Here is a 24,946-nt window from a genome sequence, read left to right as displayed (position 1 = left end):
ATTAACTTTGTCCAATCCAGTCCAACACCGGCTCCTCCAAATCATGGTTTCAGGTGTAATTCGTCCAACAACAACAGTCCTCTCCGCAGATGTTACCGTCTGCTTGATGTGTTAACTTCTGCTTGAGTTTTAGATTTTCTGAACTGTGTGTAATGCAGTAGAGTTAAGGGGAGTTTGGCTCCCCCTATTGTTCCTTCCAGAATCACCCTTCCTCCGAAGTGAAGGCGCGCCACGTTTAGCAAACAAGACCACTTTTTCTAGTCAGGAGGTGAAAAACTTAGCAAATTAACTTCTCCCAGTTCTTCCATCAGATCGAACAGTAATCGGTTCTACAATCAAACTCTTTGCCTGTTGGGGAAAAAGAAGTATAAACTGGAGTAAAATACAGACTTTCAGTCCGAAAGCATACAGCAATCTTTGTTTTAAACAACTGGAAAGGCATGTTTGGGTCGCCCGCATTCTGCGCAACTGCATGAGATCAGGAGAACTTGCATGGTGTGGTAACACGTTGAAATGATAGGAAGTGAAGATTGGTGGTAAGGCATTCGGCTTCTGTACTGGGTGAAAGAAACTGAAATATTTTATGTACAGTACTAACTGCCTTTCAGATCGGGGTCTTGCAGTCATTTCAAGGAATTCTTCGGTGGGTAAGCAGCTGTTGGCATGAAGATCGAGTTTGCCCCTATAAATATCCCTCTGAGGAGAAGGATGCAGACGTTTGCTGTTCTCAAGTGGATCTTCACATTTTTGTTCTTAGGTATTTTTTCTTTCTCTTTTTGCAGTAATTTTGATTGCGGAAAAATGACTTTTTTTTATTTAATGGGAGTGATGAGTTGACAAGTGCCGGTTCCAAACACTTGCCCTAACACTAGACACACACAAGTTTGACATGCAGTTGGCTAATTTCTGCACAGGAAAATCGAACAAATGTGACTGAAATGGACACTGCTATTTTAATGCACATCCCTCCACTGTCCCCAAATCCATTCCACGTTCCCAAAACGCTGATGCTGATTTTAAAACTTCAAACACTTTCATGAAGAAAATTGAATCGTCTCAAGTTTACAATTGTTAAATCGATTTCTGGGAGTGCCTCAACAAGGTTGTTGCTATAAAGTGTATTTGCACTTTAAATGATCGGAGGGTGTCAGATAACTTTCTGGAAATGATCCTTGTTTTAACCACAGCAGCAACTTGTTTTTGTTGATGCTTTTAATGTAGAATTAGCTTTTGCAATATCACCCAGCACGGACACAGCTAGGCATGTTGGGTGGTCAGCAGTTTAACGGATATAGGAAGCAAGAGGAAGAGTAGCTTTATGGAGTGCATAAGCTTGAATAGGGCGTAAGGGCGTCAAGGAGAGAGGTTAGAGAAAGCCATGTGTTGTTCAGTGGCAGAGCAGGAAGGAATATTGATGAAATAAAGGTTGCTGGACAGTGGGAAGGTAGACGACACAAAAGGTTGCTCACAATTTTAATAAAAAAACCCCTCAGCGCCTGGAAATCATTATTTAATTTGATTTGTTTTATTACTGTCACGTGTACCGAGGTACAGTGAAAAGTGCCTTTACAAGTAGATCGTATTTATACAAGTGCATCAGGATCATAGAACAAAGTGCAAGATACAGTGTTTCAGTCGCCTGGAAGATGCAGAGAGAGAGAGAGACCAACATTAACAATAAAGAAGACAGTAATGACTGCAGATACTGGTAATCAGAGTCAACAGATGTGAGGCTGGCAAAGCATAGCAAGTCAGACAGTATTAGAGGAGCAGGAAAGTCAAAGTTTGGGGCAGAACCTTCGTCAGGACTGGGGAGGGGAGTCCAGAAGTAAATGGAGGGTGTGGGGTTGGAGGGAAGGGTAGGTGGGATGGTGATAGGTGGATGCAGGTAGGGGGTTATTGTGATTGGTCAGCGGAAAGGTGAAGTATATACGTGAGGAGGAAGATGGACAAGTAAGTACAGGATCAGGGATGCGAGGGGAATGGATAAGGATTGGGGAGGAGGTATTTCGAAGCTGGTGAAGTCAATATTGAAGCCATTGGGCTGTTGGCTCCTCAGGCAAAATATCAGGTGTTGTTCCACCAATTTCCTTTTAGCATCACTCTGATAGTGGAGGAAGCCAAGAATGGACATGTCACCATGGGAATCAAAGGGGAAATTAAAATGGATGGCAGCTGGAAGGACGGGTTGGTTGATGCATGCAGAGCGCAGATGCCCCGTCAACCGGTCCCCGAGTCTGCGTTTGGTCTCCCTGATACAGAGGAGACTACATCAGGAGCAACGGATACAATAGATCAGGTTGGGTGAAGTGCAGGTGAATCTCTGTCAAATCTGAAAGGATTGTTTGGGGCCTTGGAGAGAGGGGAAGTGTGGGGGCAGGTGTTACACCTCTTGTGGTTGCAGGGAAAGGTACCGGGTGTGGTGGAGAAGTTGGTGGAGAGTGTAGAATTGATGAGGGAGTCTGGAATGGCGCCTGTAAAAGTGAATGGGGGTGGGGAAGGAAATATATTTTTGGTGGTGGGGTCTGATTGTAGCAGGCAGAAATCCACAGTAAAGAACTTCATTCAAAAGTCTGATATCAGCAGGGAAGAAGCCTCTTGAATTTGTTTGTATGCGTACAAACTTTTATATCTTCTGCTGACAGAAGAGAGTATAACTGGTCTGTGAAGGGTCTTTGAAAATGTTGTCTGCTTTCCAGAGACAGCGGGAAGTATAGATGAAGCCAGTGCTTGGGAAGCTGGTTCATGTGATGGACGAGACTGTGTTCACAACTCTCTGTAGTTGGGGCCTAAGCAATAATTTATATTGGTTTTGAGCATTACTGTCTTTGCTTTGTTAACCTCTATATAAACTGAGGATTTCATTTTGAAAACATTAGTCAATTTGTCAGCCAATTCTAAAACAAATTGTAACTAGACCATAATCATTTACTCTTTTCAAACATTTCATTAATTAGTAAATAATATCTTTATTCTCATGTCCATAATACATTACCTTGTAGCTTTCCATATTAAAATCTTAACTGAGGGCAACCTGCCCTTTAAAGAAAATAACTTCCATGTACATTGAGTCCTTCACGTCTTCAGGAAATATATATCTATGTATGAAATAATCCAAACAGAAAAACATTGCAGTAAAAGTTGGAGATCTTAGATGAGTAGAGAAAGTAAAATTAGATGGAAATATGTCACGTTAGGAGCTAATAATACAAAACTACGCCAAGCTGAAAATACATAGAGGAAGCAAAAAAAAAAAGATTAAGAAGAATAAATAGAGACTGACACATAATATAAAGATATAATAAAAGGTAAGAGATAAATATTAGTTATTCAATGTTTTTGAAACCATAGGTTCACCCAATCAATCACTGCTGAAACCATTGCAGTTCTCAAAATGTACAAATGGTCTTGATTGGGTAAAAAGGATACAATATCAAAATTTGAAGACAGCCGAAATAAAGAGCAGGCTTACTGCGAGGAATGCTGCATGCGACTTCAGGATAATTACATTGGCTCTTGCTCATCTTATTCCTACTTAGAAAATTTCCTGTGAAAACTAATCATTTACTACTGCTGGGTTTGCTTCAACCTTCACAATACATTTCTGTTTCTCAACTCAAACTCTCCTCATCATATACTTTTTGCTATGTTTTATTTATGTTTACTATTTTTCTATGCCATGTGTCAACTTTAGTTCGGTTGGCAAGATGGCTAACCTTTTCAACTTCTCACCTTGCCTGAGGTACGGCAACCCTGAGATCAAACCATTGTCTTTCTCCAGTATGAGAGCAGCTCTGTGGTCTGGGGACTCCACCTCTTACCTAGGCACTATACCAGACTGTTCCTAGAGAAAGAGTAGGAGATCAGTAGAACTCACATTGAAAGTTTACATTTTATTTCAAACTTAAATAAAGCTACATTGGAATTTGCACAGTAATGATTTTAGGCCTAATGTGGTTTGTGATACAAAGAGCACTCTGCATTAGAATTATCTAATAGTAGACTTGGACCTCTTACACTTTACAAGAAAAAATGTCAAGTGTTATAGTGGTGTCCTGGTCAATATTTGTCCATCAATAAATATCATTAAATAAAGGTAATCTGAATATTGGGTTATAACTTTGCTGTTCTTGAACTCTTATTGCACAGAAATTAATACCCTTGTTCCCTACATTACAGTAATGGTTATATTTCAAAACTTTAGAACAACCCCCATCCATGAAAGGCACTATGCACGTGTGGGTTTGTGTTTTTTATGATAGTATTCAAAAACCGTGATGTGCATTTTAGTACTCTGACCGTCAAATAAAAATGATCAATTATCATTTTCACTGAAGATTAACATGTCATATGTATCTCATATTGTGGTTGTAGCAAATGTGAATTAATTATACATTGGTTACAACTTCCTGCCTTCACAGGTCAAATCTGCCTGTTGCTCTTTGGGATGCTCATCTTTGCTGGTCACTGGTATGTTGTTGCATTTTACTGTGTTTGGTTGTATCTTGACTGGGAGACACCAAATCAGGGTGGAAGAAGGTCAGAGTGGGTCAGAAACTGGACTATCTGGAATTACTTCCGGGACTACTTTCCTATTCATGTAAGTTGGTGTTCAATATCATATCTTGAAGAGAACCATATTTACTGTACTTAACTAGAGGCCCATTATTGTCTGGTAACAGGTTTTTAAGAAAAAAAAATTGTTTTCAATATGAGCTAGAATTCTTTAAATTTAATAATGTTAAATAAGATAATTAGCCACTTTCCACAAAAGGCGAAAGACAGCTCTCTCTATTTGAGAGGGCAATTGATTACATACAGCTTGAGGGGTACCACTCCATAAGCAAGAAGCCAAGCCTCCACAGACTAGCACATGCTGTTGGGCATGCTGCATTAAATTCTAGATAACTGACTCCCAAAAGATATAATTTTCAACAGCACAGCACCACCTCAGCACTGCATGACTATCAGCTTTGAATTTGTGGTCAAGCCCTGGAATGAGACTTGAATACTGTGCTTCAGGCATATGTACTACCCATTGAATCATTACTGAGGGATTCATTCAATTTATTCATCCTGATGAAGAGCCTATGCTCAAAACATCGACTCTCCTGCTCCTCAGATGCTGCCTGACCGGCTGTGTGTTTCCAGCACCACATTCTTCGACACTGATCTCCAGCATCTGCAGTCCTCACTTTCTCCTAGAGAAGTGGAAAGTCTGATTGAATGTGAATGACATGCCAATTGTTTCATTCTCACATATGGACATCATGGAACTGAATTTTTAAAAAAATGAAGGGAATGGAGACATTTGCAGGAGTGATCTACAGGCATCTGAACAATATTTTGGACTTTAGGAAATAAGATACGGTATAGTGAGGGGAAATGACCCTGTTCTCTGCAGTGAGCTGTGTAAGTCCAGATGCCGTGTTATCTGTCTGGTGCCAGAGTTCAACAAATCAGCTTTGGGCTGGAGAAGAGCTTGCAGTGGGATGGGGGAAAATCCAGTGGTCATGATCCACATCACATCTGTACCAATGAAATAAGTAGAAGTAGGAAAGAGGTTCTGCTGAGTATGAGAAATCAGGTGCAAAAATGAAAAGCAAAACCTCAAAGGTAATAATCTCTTAATTACTACCTCAACCGCATGCAAATTGCAGTAAGGATGATTAAGATTAGAGAAGTGAATCATGATTCAGACCAGTATGGGAGAAGTGAGTTCTGGTTTGTGGGGCACTGGCACACAAAGTGAAATCTCGAGATATTTTCAAATCAGTATATGTTATATAGTTCTGGACCAGGCCGAACTTGAAACTTGGACTCCTGACTCCAGACATGAAACATACTGCATTGGATGTTCTCATGAACACATGACTAGAGAAGTAGGGGCTTTAACTAGGACTAATGTTCAGTCTTACAGATGACATGCATTACATGATAATCTATAAATTCATCAGCATATTTTAAGAATGTAATGTACACCTTTCTTTTGTAAAGTCACAAAACTTGAAAGTGAATGATTCAGATCCCTCCTTTTAGTAAAAAGTGAGGTCTGCAGATGCTGGAGATCAGAGCTGAAAATGTGTTGCTGGTTAAAACGCAGCAGGTCAGGCAGCATCCAAGGAACAGGAAATTCGACGTTTCGGGCTAAAGCCCTTCATCAGGAATGAGGAAAGTATGTCCAGCAGGCTAAGATAAAAGTTAGGGAGGAGGGACTTGGGGGAGGGGCGATGGAGATGTGATAGGTGGAAGAAGGTCAAGGTGAGGGTATCACCCTCACCTTGACCTCCTTCCACCCAGATCCCTCCTTTTGCCAAGTTTCAGCCAAACTGTGGCAGTATTTACAATAAAGGCTGATTATTGTCAGTTCAGTTGTTTTTTTCAAGTAGTGTTGATTTCTTTTGCTCTCACAGATCCCTGCTAAGTAAATTCCGTTTCGACATCAAGGTCCCAATTGGTTCACTAAAGTCCTTTATGTAAACAAACCTGCTGCTTTATAGTCGTGTAATGATTCCAGTCCCATAAAATTAACTGTAATCTGAAGTGCCTGAAATGGTAAGTATTTATTGGGGATTGTTGTAACATGCATGTCTATCCAGTCATGCCCACATCCAAAGAATATATTTTTAAAAACTTAAATGTATGATTCTATGAGTCATCTTGGAGTCAGTACTGAATGTTGGCTGAAAATCATGCCCTGACTGTCTTCAAACAGCACAATTATGCTACTGAAAAGTTGAGTTATAATTGTGAAGCTTAGGCATTCCCAAGGACAATAAAATCAGATCAAAAAGAGAAGAAATATTTATTTTTATCACTTTTTATAACAATTTTAAAAATCACACAACACCAGGTTATAGTCCAATACATTTAATTGGAAGCACTAGCTTTCAGAGCACTGCTCCTTCATCAGGTGATTGTGGAGTTCACAATTGTAAGACACAGAATTTACAGCAAATGTTTACAGTGTGATGTAACTGAAATTATACTTTGAAAAATATCTTGATTGTTTGTTAAGTCTCTCATCTGTTAGAATGAGCATGATAGTTTCACTTCTTCCATATGTAAATCACAAAACTCTTTAAAAGTTACATTCGCAGGTTAACTGTAACAATTGATGTCAGGCCAGGTAAGATGTTGAAGGTGTTAGCCCCCAGTGTTCTGTTATCTGTGCCATAATGTTTCGACTGATTCTAATCTAAAAAATGAGTTAACAAGTTCTTACACAGATTCATGCAGTTTTTGAGTAAAGTACAAAGTAATCTGCAAGTACAAATTCACCCCATAAACATATATGTGTATGTCTGGGGTGGGGGCTAGTGAGCATCTGAGAGAGAGAGAGAGAGAGAGAGAGAGAGAAAGAGAGTGTATATGTGTGTCTGTGAGTGTAAAGGGGTCGAAGTCTGTGAGAGGGGGCACGTGTGAGTGTGTGTGTGTCGGGGTGGGGGGGGTTGTGAGAGAGTGTATATTCTGGATTAGTGGTGCTGGAAGAGCACAGCAGTTCAGGCAGCATCCAAGGAACAGCGAAATCGACGTTTCGGGCAAAAGCCCTTCATCAGGATTAAAGGCAGAGAGCCTGAAGTGTGGAGAGATAAGCTAGAGGAAGGTGGGGGTGAGGAGAAAGTAGCATAGAGTAAATGACCTGGGAGTTGCAGTGGAAGAGGGACTCCCTGAGATTCTTGTAGAGAGAGGAGGAAAACTTCTTCAAGGCAGGCATCCTTGCAAGAGGATTCGCAGTAGGATTAAAATCAACGAGGTAACGTTGTGTGTGTGTTGTGTGTGTCAGTGTAAAGGGGTCTAAGACTGTGAGAAGGTGCATGTGTGAGTTTGTGTGTGCCTGCAGGAGTGTGTGAATGTCTGTGTGCATGTCTGTGTACAGATTGTGTGTGTGTGTGTGTGTGTATGTCTGGGGCGGGGATTGTGAGTGTCTGTGAGAGAGAGTGTGTGTGTAAGTGTAAAGGAGTCTAAGTCTGTGAGAGGGTGCATGTGTGAGTTTGGGAATGTGTATGTCTGGAGGAGTGTGTGTGCGTGTCTGTGTGTATAGTGCAATGGTGGTCACCTGTAGTGTTACATGAACTCAAGGTCCCGGTTGAGGCCCTCTCTATGGGCCTCTACTTGGCCACTTTTTGCTGCTGCCTGTTCCGAAGTACGCCTTGGAGGATGGTCACCTGAAAGTCTGAGGTCGAATATCCTGGACTAATCAGTAGTTGCAAGGAAAACGTCACTGCTTTCCCACATTATCAATGCTTTTTTTCTGCCTGCACAGAAACAGCAAATTAATGCCAATCTGTGATCATTTGTATTTAGCTAGCCAGTGCTTCAGGCTGGATTTGAACCAAAGCCCCTGTGATGAAAAATTAATAACTTGCTTGTGCACCATCACTTTAGCATGTTTTGTTTCCGAGTTTTTTGATCTTTACAATATTACTGTTTTCAAGTTTGACTTTTTTTTCAAAATAAGTGTAGTCCTTTTAGGAAATTGTACTGAAATCTTGAACAAATTTATTTTCTTCATCATTATTTGTCTTTTTTTTAATTGTTCTGAAACATTTACCTATATCTTTGTTTAAGTATTGTTATTTATGGTTGACATAGATGATTGATTCAGATTTATTTCTAATATAAGCTTGTGAAAACAACGGATCTGGATCCACAATACAACTATCTGTTTGGATATCATCCTCACGGGGTGCTAGTAGCTGGAGCCTTTGGAAACTTTTGCAGTGAAGCTACAGGATTTCAGAAGTTGTTTCCAGGTTTGACCTCATATCTGTGCATACTGCCAGTCTGGTTCAAGCTTCCATTTTACAGGGATTACATCATGTGTGCAGGTAATGCTTTATACGATTTGTTTCATTCACAAAGTTTCAGTTTCATTCCAACCCTAAATTCTTTCATGAGTTCAAAGTGCTACTTTAGATTGTAAATCTCATTTTATGCTTTTGTATTCCACAAAAAGTATGTCGAGAGTCATACAGCACGGAAACCCTTCGGTCCAACACATCCATGCCAACCAAATTTCCCAAATTAAACTGGTCTCACTTGCATGCATTTGGCCCATATGCTCTAAACATTTCCTATTCATGTACCAATCAAAATGTTCTGCCTACATTTACCACTTCCTCTGGCAATTCATTCCACATATAAAGCACCCTCTGTATGAAAATGTTACTCCTCAGGTTCCTTTTAAATCTTTTTCCTGTCACCTTAAAAATGTGGCCCTTGGTTTTGAACTCCCCCTCCTTGGGAGAAGACCTTTGCTATTCACCTTAACAATGGCCCCCAAGATTTTATAAACCTCTGTAAGGTAATCTACATTCCAGTGGAAAAAAGTCCCTGTATATCTGACCCCTCCATTTAACTCAAATCCTCCAGTTCCGCCAACATCCTCGTACATCTTTTCTGCATCCTTCCTATAGTAGGAACTCCCCAATGTCTTGTACAAAGCCTTGACATGATGTCCCAACTCCTATACTCGGTAGTCTGAGCAATGAAAGCAGCTGTGCTAAATGCCTTCTTAACCACCCTTTCCATCTGTAATGCAACTTTCAAAGAACTATGTACTTGAACCCCTAGGTCTGTCTGTTTGACAAAACTACTCAAGGCCCTACCATTATCTGTATAAGTCCTGCCCTTGTTCGTTTTACCAAAATGCAAAACCTCCCATTTATCCAAATTAAACTCCATTTGCCACTCCTCAGTCCATTGTCCTAAATGATCAAGGTACCTTTATAATCTTAGATAACCTTCTTCGCTGTTGTCTATGTGACCGATTGCTGTCATTGCACACTCAGTAACCAAGCCTCTGAAATTTTCATTCAAATCATTTGAATAAATGACAAACAGCAGTGGACTCAGCACTGATCCCTGTGAAACACCGCTGGTCACATCCCTCCAGTCCAGATAACAACCCGCTATCACCACTCTCGGTCTCCTACATCAAGCCAATTTTGTATCCAATTGACAAGATCTCCCTAAACCTGATGGGATCTAACTTTACTAATCAGTCTAACATACAGAATCTTGTCAAAGGCTTTATTAAAGACCATATAGACAATGTTTACCATTCTGCCCTCACAATCCTTTCACTAATGTCCTCAAAAAACTTTTATTTCCTGATTTAATAAAGTGGCAATTTGAAGTGACCTGAATTTAAAAATCAAACACAGAAATTGAAATTTGAAAATTGCAATTGCTCAGGTGTATTTTAATTAAAAAATTAGCAAAATTTCATCATCGTTGAATCCCCTCAGTGTGGAAGCAAGCCAATTGGCCCTCAAATCGACTCCAACCCTCCAAAGAGCAAAGCACCCAGATCCAACACCCTACCCTATCCCTGTCACCCTGTATTTCCCGTAGCCAATTCACCTAACCTGCACATCCCTGGACACTATGAACAATTTAGCACAGCCAGTCCACCTAACCATTTGGAACAAGTTAGATGATGTAAGCTAAGTGGTGAAATTTACAGGGGTAATTTTAATCCCACAGGATCAGGCAGGTGAGTGAAGGTAGTGTAAAAATTCCAAAAATGGGAAACTTGACTCTAATGAGCTTCCATAGCAACCACTTCCAGTTTTTTGAAGTTGAGTGACTCACTGACTGTCCATACAGTCATAGAGATGTGCAGCATGGAAACAGACCCTTTGATCCAACTCGTCCATGCTGACCAGATATCCTAACCTAATGTAGTCCCATTTGCCAGCGTGTGGCCCATATCCCTCTAAACCTTTCTTATTCATACACCAATCCAGATGCCTTTTAAATGTTGTAATTGTAACAGCCTCCACCACTTCCTCTGGCAGCTCATTGCATAGACTTATAATTTACAATTGAATTGAGTGTCAAATATTTGCTGTACCATACAATTAATGCCTGTAGGTCTCATCTCCTGCAACTCAGGAAACCTTGCTGTTGAAGGGAAGTGAATGTTTAAATGTGATGAGTTTTAATGACTGCTCCTTCTAAAATAAATACAAATTACTGCAGAAGTCACCTGGTATTATGGCACAACAAGTACATCTCTTCAAACATCCTCTTTCCATTTAAAAAAAAATCAGAAAAAAACTTGTACACACTATCATTTACAGTTACGTTACCCAGTATACACAAGCAACATCTGAAACTGTAATTCTGAAACAAAATTGTTCCTTGATTCTAGTCTATCCCACTTTTACTAATATATGCACATGCATTGCATATATAAATTTAAATTATGTAGGCCTTCTAATGATATGTGTGTGCATTGTTGTTTGCTGTTCACCTGGTATTTGGCTGTTCTTAGGGTTGTTGTTCTGTCGTTGGGGTGTGCTGTTCTCACGGAAAATGCTGTTGGCTTGACATCTGCTGTTGCTGATCATTGCTGTTGTTGGAGAATGAGGGATCTCTAGGATTAATATCTGTTCTGAACTCCGTGCAGTTGTTGACATTAGATCTTCCCCATATGTTTTCTGTAGTGAAGGAGCAGCTTCACTGGTTGTGTGTTATATGTCTGCAGTAACAATGTAGCTGGTCACTTTAGTTACCACGTAAGAACGAGGTGGCAGCTGCTCTACACAGGTTTCAAGTTGCCACATTGAGTTGAAAGCATTGAACATTTACACCCTGACAATGCTCAACTTTGGCAATAGTTTGGCAATTTAATCAAAGTGAAATTTAGCTTAATGATCCCGTTGGCAATTTTAATTGCCTACTCAACCTTTCCCATTGACAGGAATAATGTTAAGGTAGTGCATAGTGCTGAATTTCTCAATGACTTGAAGTCCTCACCTGTGAATTGAAGGCTACTGTCACTCATCATGATGTCTGGACTGACATAACCAAAAAGTGTGCTTTCAGGTATTCTGTAATCTCACTGGTAATCATTATGTTGAATGATCTAATCCCCACTAGTCAGAATATAGTTGATAGTGACAAGATGATACGTTTCTGTAAGAGTAAAAATGACTACTCCAAGTTTCATCCCTGACCTGTTTGGAATGTCATACATCAAGAGGGGCATTTTAGCTTACTTAGCTTGGAATAAGTTCCAAACATTGCTCAAGCTGATCTAATTGCTCATGTCTGGCCAGTCGAGCACTAACATTGTCTTCCTCAACCTCAACTCAATTCCTTGATAGCTTGCATGGATATGCTTCAGCTTCTCTTCTCTCATGTTCTGAGAGTTAACGATTCCATTTCCTTTGCACAGGATGTCATCTTGGGCTAACATTTCACTGCTGCATGCGGTTTACTCTTCCATGGAAATAGTGTGACCTTGATGGTTTCAGGTCATCCTTTCATTACTCCTTCCTGTAGTATCTTCTCATATAGCTTGATTGATTTAGGCTAGATTCTGCTAGACTGATGACTTCTAGAGAATGTTAGAACTCTTGCTTCTCTTTGAATCTGGAAAAAATTCACAATCCATTTTAGCTACCTAGCCTTCTTCATAGGGAATGCCATACTTGGGCGGCACGGTGGCACAGTGGTTAGCACTGCTGCCTCACAGCGCCAGAGACCCCGGTTCAATTCCCGACTGTGTGGAGTTTGCACGTTCTCCCCGTGTCTGCGTGGGTTTCCTCCGGGTGCTCCGGTTTCCTCCCACAGTCCAAAGATGTGCGGGTCAGGTGAATTGGCCATGCTAAATTGCCTGTAGTGTTAGGTAAGGGGTAATGTAGGGGTATGGGTGGGTTTCGCTTCGGCGGGTTGGTGTGGACTTGTTGGGCCGAAGGGCCTGTTTCCACACTGTAAGTCTAATCTTGACAGCGTGTTGGCAATGTGCATCTGTTTCCCTTGCTTATATTGTCACATCTGGTTGAAATCTTTGCAAATGAAGTGGCATTCTCATAGATGTTTGAAGCAGACTAAAGTGGGTGAGGAAGATGTTTTGTGCTTGTGGTTAGATACTACTGTCACTTTGTTTCTCACAAACTGGTAACCGATCAACACTTTTACAAGTATAAACAATAATCAGGCACTCTTAACTGTGTGTAGCATCATTCATTTTGCATTAATGGCTTGGATGTAAATGCAAATGATTGCCCTTGCTGTGTAAGGTTTGTTCTAGTTCCTGCTTTTCTCACAAGTACTGCAAGTCAGTGATCATCTGGGAATGGAAGCTATCATAGATGATCTCTTGGTCTATGAATGTAAAGATATGATGGAAGATGACATCACAGACTATGATCTCAATTTGATATTGTTCGAACATCATCTCTGACGTTTTCATCAACAGCTCTAGTGTTGGTTCTAGTGAAAATTGCTTTTGTTCTATTCCCCAGTAAGACTGTATATCAATGGCAGTGAGCTTGAATAGATCTTTACATTCTGTTGATAAATTTACATGAACTTTGCTGAATAGTTTACACATCCAACAAAGGGTATGTATACATTGATTGCTATCTCTCTGCTATAACTATCACGTTGTCAGGACCTAATGTCTATGCATACTTACATATTTGATTGAGGCATTTTCAATTGTGTCTTAGTTTTTGTTCGTCAGCTGTTGGTTCATCTAGTGAGCCCTCTCTGGCAGTCATACAAATTGAGATCATAGTCTGTGATGTCTTCTTCCATCATATCTTTACATTCATAGACTAAGAGATCATCCATGATAGCTTCCATTCCTAGATGACCACTAACTACCTTTTGCTGTACAGAAAGGTGCATCAGACATCCACCAATCATCTTTCTAGGCTTGCTTAGTTTCATTGCAGTTAAACACTGCAAACAAAACGATTCCTCCTCTTATAGTTAGAGCACTGCATTCCCGGTCCTTATCATGCTTACTTTTCATTTTTGCGGTGTTCCTTGACTATATTTACCTCCTATACTCTGACTTTGCTCTTTCTGCTAGGTGTTCCACAGTTATTTATTAGTAGACACTTCAACCTGTGGTTGTAAGGCCTTCAGAGATTCTTTAGCCTGGCTTTTCTGCTATTCACGTTGGATCCATAATGCAATACAACTTGTAGTGCTCTTTTCCCAACACTGATAACAGAGTTGATACTCTTGTTTGTTCAGGGTTGTTATTCAAATCTGTAGCCAAGTCATAGTTTTGCCAATGAGATGGGTAGAAATTCTAATTACCTACCTTAACACCTTTCATTTTTGAAGAACTGAGAATAGAATATTCACAGCTATCCTGACCAAACTGGAATTCATTGTTACAGTCTGCTGTTCTAGTATTCTTGCAGGTTCATACAGAAGCTGGATGTTTTGCAGTTCTGAAATCCACATAATTTCGCTGTTTAATGTAACGTGATTTCATAGCTGCTCATTCCATGAAGTGAAATTGAGTTACAGCAAAGATTACATGATTATGGCAAGCCGCAATATACAAATTACAAATATGCTTCTCCAAATAGTGAGAAAAGCTGGATTCAACAGAAGTATCTCCTTCTTGCCCCCCAAGATAAAGTTGTTTCCCATGTAATCAAGACCATCTCTTCCAATGATATATCCATGGCCCTTCACAATCTCTGATGACCTCCATGATCTGTCCGCAGCTTTTTACACCCTTTCAGCTATTAATCAAACAAGCAGAGGGTTGATCCAAATCTTCTGTGGTCTCAAACTGCATTTTGACTTTGTAATTAGCCTGTCCAGCATCCAGGCAGCCTTTCAATATAGTTGGCTGCCAACTGGGAAATGGAGCTTGAAAATCTAAATCAAGTTTTGCTATCAAATTCAGGAGGTTATCTGTGTGTTTCAATCACTATGTCTGTCTCACATCCCTGACTCCCACCTCTCCCCCCCCCCCCCCCCCCCCCCCCCCCAAAACCTGTCACCAATGCCCAGTTCCAATAATGTCAGTTATGAAAAGTGTGGGAAATTGTGCATTGAAGTTGCAGTGATTGATATTTTTGAAGTTTCTGCTAAAATTTATTTGCATAATGACATGTGAAATGTTCTACAAGCCAGCAGCATATACCAATGAAATAATGTTTTCTCTTTCCATTAAATTACATTCCTTGTTTTATTGATGAGAGTTTGTTAATAGAATTTGTCACCACAAATATGCATTTTTAATGAAGATACACAAACCATCATCAGCAAGTAAGCAGATTTAAAATCAGTGAAAATAATTTAACAAAAGTGACTTATAGTATTAGTTTTACTGTTTTGCACTAACTACTTTAAATATCAATATTCCACCAATCAATAGGATTATGGCTGATTCAACTCATCATAATCATTTTCCTGCCTTTTTTCCCATAACCCTTGATTCTCCAACTGATCAAGAGTCTATCTATCTCAGCCTTAAGAGTCTTCTAGTTCTGAAAAAGAATCACATTGGACTTGAAATATTATCTCTGATGCTCCACAGATGTCCTGTCAGATTTGCTAAGCTTCCTTTCATTTTAGCATCCACAGTATCTTACATTTAAATATTTTTTGATATGGGTACATGTTTCAAATATGCCTACTCGTGCTATTGCCCAAATGCCTATTGGTGCAATATGAAACCCCTCCCCCTCAAACCAGTACAAGAGGGAATGGCCAGTTTTGTAATCGGGCCTGATACAATCAAATTAAATCTTGAATCAGCATAGAAGATGACAGGAAACAGGAACTTATGCAAGTAAAACCAAAATATTGCAGATGCTCAAATCTAGAATAAACATGATAAATGCTGAAGAAACACATCCGATTTAGCAGCTTCAGTAGAGAGAAAAATACAGTTAATGCTTCAAGTCCAATGAGTGTTACAAAGAAGAGTCTTTGGAATCAAAATGTTAGTTCTGTTTCTCTCTCCATAGATGCTGCCAGATGAGTCTCTCTGGAACTTGCCATTTTTATTTTTGAATGAGTACATAATGATTTTTGTCATAGTACTTCTGTGTTTTAAATTCCTCATCCTTTGCATTCATTTGGTCACTTCCTCTAAAACTGCACTAGAATCTAGATGCAAAACTAATGGAACAAGCAGAAACTATTCTGAAACATTTTATGTCCCCAGTAAATCATGCATATATCATTTATTGTAGATCTGATGTTTTGGCATCTTTCTAGAGTACAATGGAGACATTTATTTTATTCATCCTCTATAAACTGTAAGCCTTTATTTCTATCTTGTTGTAGGTCTTGTCTCATGTGTGAAGAGCAGTGTTTCTCACGTTCTGAGTAGGGAGGGAGGCGGGAATGTGGCTGTCATTGTGATAGGCGGTGCTGAGGAATCTCTGGCTGCCAGACCTGGAGCACTAACTTTGAAAACCCTTAACAGGAAAGGTTTTATTAAACTGGCCATAAAACACGGGTATGTAAATGTTTAACATTGGAAATATTGTCCTTTTGAAAATGTTAAGCTTCTGATGCATGTATTGTCAAAAATAAACTGTTAATGATGTCAATTTCTGGTCCAGCTCCTCCAAAAATGTGGAATCTTGATAAAATATGATCTCAAGGAACCTCCCTTTCCTTGCATACATGGTAATATTTCATTTGTGTGCCTAGAAATATGGTGGGAAAGGTGTGAGGGGCCAATCACAGCCACATGGGGCATCTGGTTTGCATCTAAAGCTGGTATACACATAATTTCTAGCAGGCACTGGTGTTTAGAATCCAGGATTGCTGATTTTGTTAGAACATACAAAATAGCAATGGGAGTAGGCCATATGGGCACTTGCATCTGTCATCTTTTTATGTAAGGTCATGGTTCAGCTTTTATATTAACTCAACATTGCCACCCATTTCCCTAGCTCTCCTTAATGACCAAAGATTATCCATCCCATCTTCAAAATAGTTTATGCCATACTTAAAAAGAGCTACAATTTATTTTCTTAAATAGACTCTGTTCTCCAAAAGAATGAGATAAAATAGAGACAATTATGAGCTTCTTAATCATAAAAGTACTAATTTGATGTTTTGCTACGGGTAGAATGAAAAAGATGAATTCAAGATTAATTTAGTCATTAAAGAACATGTCCAATTGTTATGGGGAATAATAGAGTTCAGTTCCTCAACTTTACTTTGTGCATTTTGTATTATACTAAACTTCAAAGAATGAAGCCTGAATTTGTTGCAAATGAATTAATTCACATCTCTTTTCAGAGCACATCTGGTTCCAGTCTTTTCCTTTGGGGAAAATGAACTCTTTAATCAAGTAAACAATCCAAAAGGATCACTTCTTCGGAGAATGCAGGAAATATTAAGGAAGATTGCAGGATTTACGCTGCCATTGTTCCATGCCAGGGGAGTCTTCCAGTACACCTTTGGTCTGTTACCATATAGGAAGCCTATTTACACCATAGGTAAGGAAAATCAGAAAATATTATCTACTCAAGTTATCTAAGTCTTTTTAATGCACAGGCAGGGTGTATGATAAACCAGTGATTACACACATTGTTTTGAATGTCTGGAGAGATTGTGATGGTCTTCTAAACAATGTTTGGTCTTTTTTGTGCTAAGGAAGTACTTGATGAGATTGCTTCTGCAGCATTTAGTCAGTCACATCACTGCTAACAATAAAACTCATTTTGTTTTGATAAGAAGTTATTGACCAGAAATGTTAACTCTATTTCTCTGCACAGATACTGGCTGACCTGCTGAGTATTTCCCACATTTTAAAAAATTGCAGCTATGCGAAATAAAACAATGTTATTCTTGGAATGTGGAAGTCATTTATCAGACATAGTATAAGGAATCAGATGGTGTTACTCATCGCAAAATTCTCTGCCTGTGATCTGCTGTTATTGTACAGTATTTATATGGCCAATCCAGTTCAGTAACTGATCACTGGTAAATCCCAGGATATTGGGAAATTCAGTGATGGCAATGCCATTGAATGTCAAGGGAAATAGTTGGATTCACTCTTGTTGGAGATGGTCACCGTTTAAAGCTTATGTAATGAGAACCTTACTTGTCACTTATCAGCCCCCCCAAGCTTGGATGTCATACGGATCTTGCTGCATTTTGAACTCAGACCATTTTATTAGGCAAAAGTGAAGTCTGCAGATACTGGAGAATAGAATTGAGAGTGGGGTGCTGGAAAAGCACGGCAGGTCAGGCTGCATCCAAGGGGCAGGAGAATTGACATTTCAGACAAAAGCCCTTAATCAGGAATGAGGCTGTGAGCTGAGGGGGTGGAGAGATAAATGGGATGGGGGGTGGTGGGGCCGAAGGGAAGGTAGCTGAGAGTGCGATAATGGGTAATGGTGATAGGTCAGAGAGGAGGGTGGACCAGATAAGTGGGAAGGAAGTTTGACAGGTCAGACAGGTCATGAGGGCAATGCTGAGTTAGAAGATCTGAACTGGGATAAGGGAAATGAGGAAACTGGTGAAATCCACATTGATGCAGTGGGGTTGAAGGGTCCTGAGGCAGAAGATGAGGTGTTCTTCTTCCAGGCGTTGGGTGGTTAGGGAGTGACAATGGAGACGGCCCAGGACCTGCATGTCCACGGCGGAAGGGCTACGAGGAGAACGCTGGTAAGTGCAGTTGAAATGCCCATCAGCCATGATTGAATGGCGGAATGGACTCGATTGGCCGAATGGCCTTACTTCCACTCCTATGTCTTATGGTCTTATTATGGTCTTATGGAATGGGAGGGGGAGTTGAACTGTTCAGCCACAGGGCAGTGGGGTTGGTACAGGTCTCCTGAAGGTGTTCTCTGAAATGGTCTGTGAGTCGGCATCCTGTCTCCAGGAGATCACATTGGGAGAAACAAATACAGTAAATGACATATGGAAATGCAGGTAAAACCATCCTCCTCTCACATCTACCTATTGCACTCTCAGCTACCTTCCCTCCAGCCCCACTCCCCTCCCATTTATCTCTCCACCCCCATGGCTCACGGCCTCATTCCTGATGAAGGGCTTTTGCCCGAAACGTCGATTCTCATGCTCCTTGGATGCTGCCTGACCTGCAGTGCTTTTCCAGCACCACAAACTCCACATTATTATCTGAAGAGTTAGAAATGGTGCTAAACATTGTGCAAAAAGTAGCAAGAATCCCCACTTGTGACCTTATAATGAAGGGAAAAGTCATTGATAAGATTGCTGGGGCCTCAAGACACTACACTGAAGAACACCTGCAGAGATGTTTGACCTGTAACAACCACAAACATCTTCCTTTGTACTAAGTAGGGCTGCAACAAGCAGAGCTTTTCCCCCATTCCTAGTCAGTTCAATTTTTCTAGGTCTCCTTGATGACATACTTGGTCATGCATTGCCTTGACATTGAGGGCAGTCACTCTCATTTGAGTTGTACTATTTTGTCCTGATTTGGACCAAGGCTGCAAAGAGGTTAGGAACTGAATGGCCTGATGGAACCCAACCAGACCAATGAGCAGGTTATTGTTGACTAATTGCCACTTGATAACACTGACGATGATGGCACTTTTGGGGAGGCAATGGCCTAGTGGTCCTATCATTGGACTACTAATCCTGAGACCCCCATAATGTGCTGGGGACATAGGGTTGAATTCCATGGCAGATGGGGAATTTGAATGCAATTCAAAAACTGGAATTAAGCTGGGAATTTCAGGAGAAGATCAAGATGAATCATCAACTCATCACCTTTGGCTGAAGGTTATTAATATTTCAGCCTTCGGTACAATTACAATGTTTAAAGACATTTGGATAGATACATGAATAGGAAAGGTTTGGAAGGATATAGGTCAGGAGCAGGCAGGTGGGACTAGTTTATCAGCATGGACTGGTTGGACCAAAGGGTCTGTTTCCATGCTATATGACTTTATGACCCTAAGACTGTTGAGGCTGGGGATAATAGGTAGGGTGGGGGTAATGATGGGCCATGAGGTTACAGGTTGTGGTTGAATACATTTCTGTTGCTGCTAATGACCCACAGTGCCTCATGGATGCCATCTTGAGTTGCTAAGTCTATTCAAAGCCTATTCATTCAGCACAGTTGTAGTGTCATACAATACCATGAAGGATATCCTTAATGTGAAGATAGGAATTTGTCTCCACAATCTTTACTCTTTCCAACTGTCATGACCAGGTGCAATTGGTGAGGGTGAGGTCAAGTGCACCGATTTCTCTTGTTGGCTCCCTCAGCAATTTCTGCAGGCCCAGACTATTAGCTTTTGCTTTTAGTCTTCAAGTTTTAAATGCTACTACTAAAGCACTTTTGATATCCAATGTACATTTTGTTCCCTTTCCACCCTCACTGAGTTCTCCAATTTGTGTTCAACATAAAGGAAAACTGATTCATCAATGTAGAGGGAAATATTTTCTGTGTAAACATGTGTGAGTTCATCTCATACTCAGAGATAATGATTGGCAGTGCTCTTGACTATGTCTTTGATATAGAATGAAATGCTTTGCAGGGGTCTAATGTGGCTTTGAGTATTTGAATGGCAACAATAGCTAGGATTCACTCCATTCATTGGTTTACTTGACCCAAAATTTGCAATGTTACCTAACAGCAATTTTGAGAATTTCCATAATTTGTTGGATGAATGGAATCATAATATCAAGCCTTGTGCAAACAACAATTGGTAGTCAGACTCCCACTATGTTTTGTGAAATGCTGTTTAATCTTTCGAGACCAGAGGCAGCATTTGATACTTTATAAAGCTCATTTGTCGTGGTAGTAAAATATTATTAGAGGTTTTTTATTAAATAAAGTATATTTTATTTTTCCTATTTGTGCTTCATGCAATGCAATTTGTTTTGCTTTTCTTTCTGTAACTGCTTTTTACCTAGCTCACTCTATTTACTACTCTAACATCTATCTTAACTTCTGTATCCTTAATACTTATTGGTTAAGGAGATGGATTGCTTGTCTCCTTGTCTGCCAATGTCTCAAATCTGTGTCGAACTTGCAGTGTTATTAACAGTTCGCTTGTCCAGTAATTTGAAGGACAAAATATTTTTGAAGCGAAGTTTGAAGGAAAAGAAATGTAACTAACTGAATATGTGACATGATGTGCTGTGCAACCTGGAAAATCTAGGCCATTCTCATGCATAAGAATAATTAATCTTTATTTTCTGCTCCGAACTTGCTTATTAATTTTGTTTCCCTATTCTTGCAGTGGCCTTCTTAGAGCACACATGTATTGAGAAAAATTTCTTCACTGTCCTATATATTTGGAATTATATTTAGTACTGTTAACTGGCGTAAATGGAGAGCTAAGGTTAGGTGAATAGAAAATAGCAGTCGGTCATTTAGTGCTTAACTTTGAGAGTGCTCCAACTGTTGTGGGCTAGGTTCTGTTTCCTGAGATAAGCAGCTATGTCCCTCTCTTTTTCTTTAACTTTACAGCTCTTACAGAAGTCAGTGTCACAGGACACATGTCGAATGGCCTTACCTGCAATCCTGAAACCAATCAATGAATGACTCATGGAAAAGAAACTAAGCATTTTTAAAAACTTCCACTTTTGTGCAGCTAGAAACAGGATTAGTGCTTTCACTAAATAGCTCTCTAACATTTATTAGGTCCCTCTTGACTATACCACCCTTAACCACTGCCTCCAAATGTTGAGTCTACTTCATGTGTAAGACAACAAATTTCCAGCCTGCTCATGTGATGTGCTACCTTCAGCCACCACTTTGTACACACAGCTAACCAACCACATGCAAATGAAAACCAGGCGATAAAATGGCAATATGTTTCACCAATTGCATCTGTTTCTGTGCCTTTATTAATGATTCACCGACTCATCCCGTCCAGACCATCTATAACTTTCTTTACGCTGCTGTAGCGAACAGGGGAAAAGTGGACCTGACTTCTAGATTGATCACTATAAAATCAAAGCAAGTACATTAAAAAACTTCAATACTACACCTGCAAAATAATAATAATAAATCAGCTCCAAACTCATATGAAAGCTTATATCATTGGCCTAGATCTTAGTTTGCAGATAGCTGGAGACCAGACGTAATGAAAAAGATCTGTATCAATATTCCTCTGAAATGCTGTCACTCTGCACTAATTGCCTAGGTGGTTTAAACTTCCAATGGCAGTTATCAAATGACTGGAACTCTGAGAATGTCCCCCTCTGTAAGTTAATGTTACAGTCTTCAGAAAGATCCAATTTACTTACCTTAATAGTTAGCCAGGAAATGTTAAACTATTAAAATCTGCTCTAACTACTGGCTAATATAAAACTGACCCTTCAATCACTCACACCGACAACCTCCCTGCTGCTCGTCACTCAACCTTCCCTTCCAATTCCCAGCCCTTGGCTAACCCCAAGCCTCTGTGGACCCAACCTGACTTTCTCCATCCTCCCATATCTACAGACCCAAATGCACTGCATTCTGGAGTTGTCCCGAGACTTGTTCTCCTTGCCTCAATCCACTAATATTTCTCCAATCTGATTTACTAGATTTCAACCAATCTACACACTTGCCCATACAAGACATTATGATTGGAAATAAGCAATCGTATAAGATTAAGGCCATTGCCTGACTTATCCTGTTTATCCTACACTACTAGCATTCAGCTGAATTAAAGGTACAATGCACTGACTGAGGCCTTCGGCATGAGATATTGAGCCCAGGAATGCAGAAAGGTGGCACAGGGTGAAAAGTAAGCACAAGAGCTGCAATCCTATAGTGTCGAAGACTGGAGCGATGCAGTCTAATAATGACTTTTCCTGGAAGATTTGGGCCATTTGTTTCATAACAATTGAATAGGTTTCAAATTATAAATTTAAAAATCCCCTTAATATTATACTAATTCTACCATATTCCCAGTAAACTTTCTGAAAGTTGCAGAAAAATGAAAGAATATGGAAAGTGCAAGAAATGGGTTGTAAATTCATGAGTAACACTTTGCTGTGTTTGTTTTACAGTAGGAAAACCAATAATTGTACAGCAAAACCACACACCGTCAACTGATGAGATTGAAGCACTACACAAAAAGTATACCGATGCATTAAATAAATTATTTGAAGAACACAAAGTTCAGTATGGAATTCCAGAAAAAGATCATCTCCTTTTCACTTGACTTTTAGCTTTGAACATCTGAATTCATACAAAGGAGATAGTCATACTATAGGCTATAATTTTAACTTTGGAAGATACATATTTAACAAGAGATGAATATTCAATAATGATTTGATTTCTGGACTCTTATAATCACACTTGGAAAGTTGATCTGTGACATTTGAAATGTTCAACTTCAGTGATAAACACTTTTGCAGAAGCAGTCGTGTAATGTGTGGCTCAAGAGAACAGCTAATGTACTGCACATGGCAATTAAATGATCTGTCTATTTAGAAGTTCAATCCAATTGAATTTGGCATGTGCTAAGTGAGCCTAGTATTTTCAACAAACTGTCAGCTGATTTTGGGATTTCAAAAGTTGTACCAGAAAGCCTTATACATTGGAATTATTTTAAGATCAAATTGCCCCAAGATATTAACTATAAATCATGGAGAAGGACTTAGCATTGCCAAAGTATCTCTTCAAACTTGTCTAAGGTACCAGCAGTAAAAAAGCATCAAAATATTGACAACATAGCTGTAACCACTATAAAATGTTTTGCCAATTGTGAAAACAAAATATCTAAATGTTTATCATGGAATCTTATAATACAACTGCAAAAGAACCTCAATAAAAGAACATTAGTGTATATTGTTTGTTTCTCACTGTAATCTTTTAAATCTGAAAATTACAATCCAAAGATCTGGCTTATATTTTTAAATGTATCATAGTCCTATGAATGAATGGAGTTTGTGTTTTTTTAAAGAAAATTAAGTATTTTTTTAAAAAAAAGGTGGGGGAGAGAGAATGAGAGCACAAACATAAATAATTAGTAACTGATGAATGAGTTAACAATACATACGTTTTTAAAATCACAGGTTTTGTTTGTGTTTCTCTTAATTTTAAGAATCATTAACTATTCTAAGGACCCAATCTGGTTGGTTCCTGTAACCAAACAAAACTGGACTCTACCTCACTTGATAGGAGTTTGTTTTTTCATCAAATAAACCAAACAGATTTAAATTTTTCTATTGAAAATAGTTTTTTGGTACCACAGAATATACTTTCTTTCTCTATCAAAGTAGTTTGTCGAGATCAAGTAATTTCACTAATAAATATAATTACAAAAGTCTTTGGAATTTATACATACACCTGTAGATTACTTGTTTATTATCTTAGCTCTTTCATGTATAATTTTGTCTTGGAAAATCTTGTTATTGTGAGGCAAATTTAGTTAAAATGGATTGCGAAATGTTAGACACCTGTTTAAAATAAAGTATGTGTCCATTCAACATGGTTTAAAGGAAAGTTATTGGTTAGACTTCTTTTTACATTCTCACCTTGCTAAAAAAAAGCATCCACATTCACACCCAATGTTGCATCTTCAAGGGTACTGCCAGCACAATAAGCTATTTTGTTGTCAAGTAAATGGAACTACAAAAAGTGCCAAAGGTCTACAAGCTAAATATAAGATGTGCTCAAAATTAATAAATTTTAGGATACACTTGTGCTTCAGCAGCATTTAATGCATTCGTGTTTATCTCAGTCAACTGCTTACATTGGACAAATAGCATTATTTGGCAATGCATAAACCTAAATTTTTAAACTGGTGTTTCATAAAAAGTACTATAAAAATGCAAGTCATTCATTGCACTCTGCGATGTTGGAATATGCAATATAATTGAAATTTGTCTATCATAGTCTTAGACAAAAGACTTTATGTCTGAATACATATACCATTCAAAACAAAGTAAATAATTGTGTACATCATCAGTATTTAAAGCATCCTTGTTTATCCCAGTCAACTGCGTACATTGCCAAATAGTGCTATTTGTCCAATGCATAGACCAATTTTAAAAAGCATAATAAAAAATGCAAGTTGTTCATTACTGTTTGTGACATTGGAATATGCAATATGTTGAAATTTGTCTATCATAGTTTTAGATTTAAAAAGTCAAAAAGATTCAATGTCTGAATGCATATACCATTCAAAACAAAGTAATTGATAGCTAATTATTTAAATTTGCACTATGTTGTAATAGCCACATGAATGAGTTCACAAAGTTAGAA

General features: G+C 39.1%; 1 protein-coding gene across 1 annotated transcript; it reads left to right on the top strand.

Moving 5' to 3' along the window:
• Positions 1 to 227: 227 nt before the first annotated feature.
• LOC132821569 (2-acylglycerol O-acyltransferase 1-like) lies at positions 228 to 23,988 on the top strand. The gene is made up of 6 exons (XM_060834222.1): positions 228 to 757; positions 4,422 to 4,600; positions 8,627 to 8,831; positions 16,066 to 16,240; positions 17,035 to 17,234; positions 22,744 to 23,988. The coding sequence occupies exons 1-6, from the start codon at positions 664 to 666 to the stop codon at positions 22,896 to 22,898; spliced, it is 1,008 nt and encodes a 335-aa protein (XP_060690205.1). The 5' UTR covers positions 228 to 663; the 3' UTR covers positions 22,899 to 23,988.
• Positions 23,989 to 24,946: the final 958 nt, after the last annotated feature.

The sequence above is a fragment of the Hemiscyllium ocellatum genome, chromosome 13, assembly GCF_020745735.1.
Source record: "Hemiscyllium ocellatum isolate sHemOce1 chromosome 13, sHemOce1.pat.X.cur, whole genome shotgun sequence".
NCBI lineage: Eukaryota > Metazoa > Chordata > Chondrichthyes > Orectolobiformes > Hemiscylliidae > Hemiscyllium > Hemiscyllium ocellatum.
This window is presented reverse-complemented; position numbering and strand designations above follow the sequence as displayed.

What these genes read in the sequence shown, in the direction of transcription:
- LOC132821569 (XM_060834222.1), top strand. Translation starts at nt 664, where the DNA reads ATGAAGATCGAGTTTGCCCCTATAAATATCCCTCTGAGGAGAAGGATG. An exon ending in GGATTACATCATGTGTGCAG is followed by an intron (nt 8,832 to 16,065) that starts GTAATGCTTTAT and finishes ATCTTGTTGTAG; the next exon opens with GTCTTGTCTCATGTGTGAAG. An exon ending in GAAGCCTATTTACACCATAG is followed by an intron (nt 17,235 to 22,743) that starts GTAAGGAAAATC and finishes TTTGTTTTACAG; the next exon opens with TAGGAAAACCAATAATTGTA.